The following is a 1,870-nucleotide window of genomic DNA, read 5'->3' as shown; positions in this document are numbered from 1 at the left end:
CTCTCGGGTGGGCGGGGCCAGCAGGGAGGGGGCGGGGCTATTGGGGAGGGGGGGGGCCTGAGGGAAAGGGGTGGGGTTAGAGGGAAGGGGTGTGGCTTGAAAGGGGCGTGGCTGGAAAGGAGTGGGTGTGGTCAGAGTGAAAGAAGACAGGGTTCGATATGAGGGGGTGGGGTTTGAGTGACAGGGGGCAGGGCTAGAGTGAAAGGGGTGGGGTTAGAGGGGAAGAGGGGGTGGAGCCATGGTGGGGTGGGCGTGGCTTCCCAACCCAAGCCCCTCCTCCCCCCAGGCGGGCAGAAGGCCCGGGTGGTCTTTGCCGAACTGGCCTGTCGGGAGCCCGACGTGCTCATCCTGGTGAGTGGGGGCGTGGCTAACGGGGCTGGGGGCGTGGCCAATGGGCGGAGGGGCGTGGCCAAGGCTCCCCTGGACACCTGGATCCCAAATTCCCCCCCAACCCCCCCAGGACGAGCCCACCAACAACCTGGACATCGAGTCCATCGACGCCTTGGCCGACGCCATCAACGACTACAAGGGGGGTGAGTCCGGGGGAGGGCGGGGACTGGGGGGACAGGGTGACGTCACGGTGACGTCACGGTGACGTCGTGATGATGTCATAGCGATGTCATGATATCACGATGGTCATGTGATGATGGTGACGTTGTGGTGTCATGATGACGTCATGATGGTGTGATTATGACATGATGGGATGTCGTGATGATGTCATCATGATGTCATGATGATGTCATAGTGGTGATGATGATGACGTCATCACCCAGACCAACTGCCAGCTCTGGGTGGGGGGGGTGGCGTGGGAGAACTGTGGGGGTGGGGCAGTTTGATCATGACATCATTCGGACATTGTGATGATGTCATGATGATGTCATGATGATGTCACGGTGATGTCACGATGATGTCACGATGATGTCACTATGCTGATTATGTCACCACCAAGACCAACTGCGGGCTGTGGGTGGGGTGGGGACATGGGGGGGGGGCATGGTCTGGTTATGACGCCGCTGTGACGTCACCGTGACGTCACCGTGACGTCACCGCAGCGGTGATCGTGGTGAGCCACGACGCTCGGCTCATCACCGAGACCAACTGCCAGCTGTGGGTGGTGGAGGAGCAGGGCCTGAGCCAGATCGACGGAGACTTCGACGACTACAAGCGGGAGGTGCTCGAGGCCCTCGGCGAGGTCGTGGTGCACCGGCCCCGGGAGTGACCCCGGGGGGACGGGGCCCTGGAGGGGCTTCCCTGGGAATGAAAGGATCTGGAGGGGCTCCTCTGGGAATAAAGGGCCCTGGAGGGGCTTCCCTGGGAATAAAAGGCGCTGCTGGAGCAACAACAACGTGCAGTGACTGACGTGCTTTGGGGTCGGAGGGAATGCCCCCCAGTCCCGAAATTCCGGAGGTCCCAGAATTCCCACCCGTGGGAGATCCCACCTTTCCCTCCTTCCCCCCTTATTTCCCAAAATTCCCACCCTTGGCAGATCCAAAACTTCCCTCAGGAGTTCCCAAAATTCCCTAAGCCGTTCCAGAAAGTTCCCTCAGAGGATCCCAAATTTCCCTCAGTGGATCCCACAATTCCTTCAGGGGATTCCCCCAATCCCTTCTCTCGGGAGATCCCAAAATTCCCTCAGCAGTTCCTAAAACTCCCCCCCCCTCCAGTTGATCCCAAACCCCTCCCCCAGATCCCACAATTCCCACCCCAAATCCCCCCCAGAGACACCAGAACTCCCAGTTTTTGGTTTTCTCCAACAAGTTTATTATTAATGTACAAAATATACAAAAGGGGGAGGGGCTTTTCCGGGGGGGCCCCTCCCCCAGGCCAAGTTTTCACAGAAAACAGCGTCCGGCGCAGGCCCCTCCCCCCC

General features: G+C 59.9%; 1 protein-coding gene across 1 annotated transcript in view; it reads left to right on the top strand.

The window, feature by feature from the left end:
• LOC113942174 (ATP-binding cassette sub-family F member 1-like) overlaps nucleotides 1–1,345 on the top strand; it is a gene marked incomplete at its 5' end in the record, with an annotated part of 1,693 nt that extends 348 nt beyond the window's left edge. Inside the window, 3 exons of the mRNA XM_027633315.1 lie at nucleotides 287–351; nucleotides 461–533; nucleotides 1,053–1,345. Coding sequence (XP_027489116.1) covers nucleotides 287–351; nucleotides 461–533; nucleotides 1,053–1,219 — 305 coding nt within the window. The remainder of the gene's footprint in view (nucleotides 1–286; nucleotides 352–460; nucleotides 534–1,052) is intronic.
• Between the last annotated feature and the right edge of the window lie 525 nt (nucleotides 1,346–1,870).

Source organism: Corapipo altera, unplaced genomic scaffold (genome assembly GCF_003945725.1).
Source record: "Corapipo altera isolate COAL_440 unplaced genomic scaffold, ASM394572v1 59711, whole genome shotgun sequence".
In the NCBI taxonomy this organism is placed as follows: domain Eukaryota; kingdom Metazoa; phylum Chordata; class Aves; order Passeriformes; family Pipridae; genus Corapipo; species Corapipo altera.
This window is presented reverse-complemented; position numbering and strand designations above follow the sequence as displayed.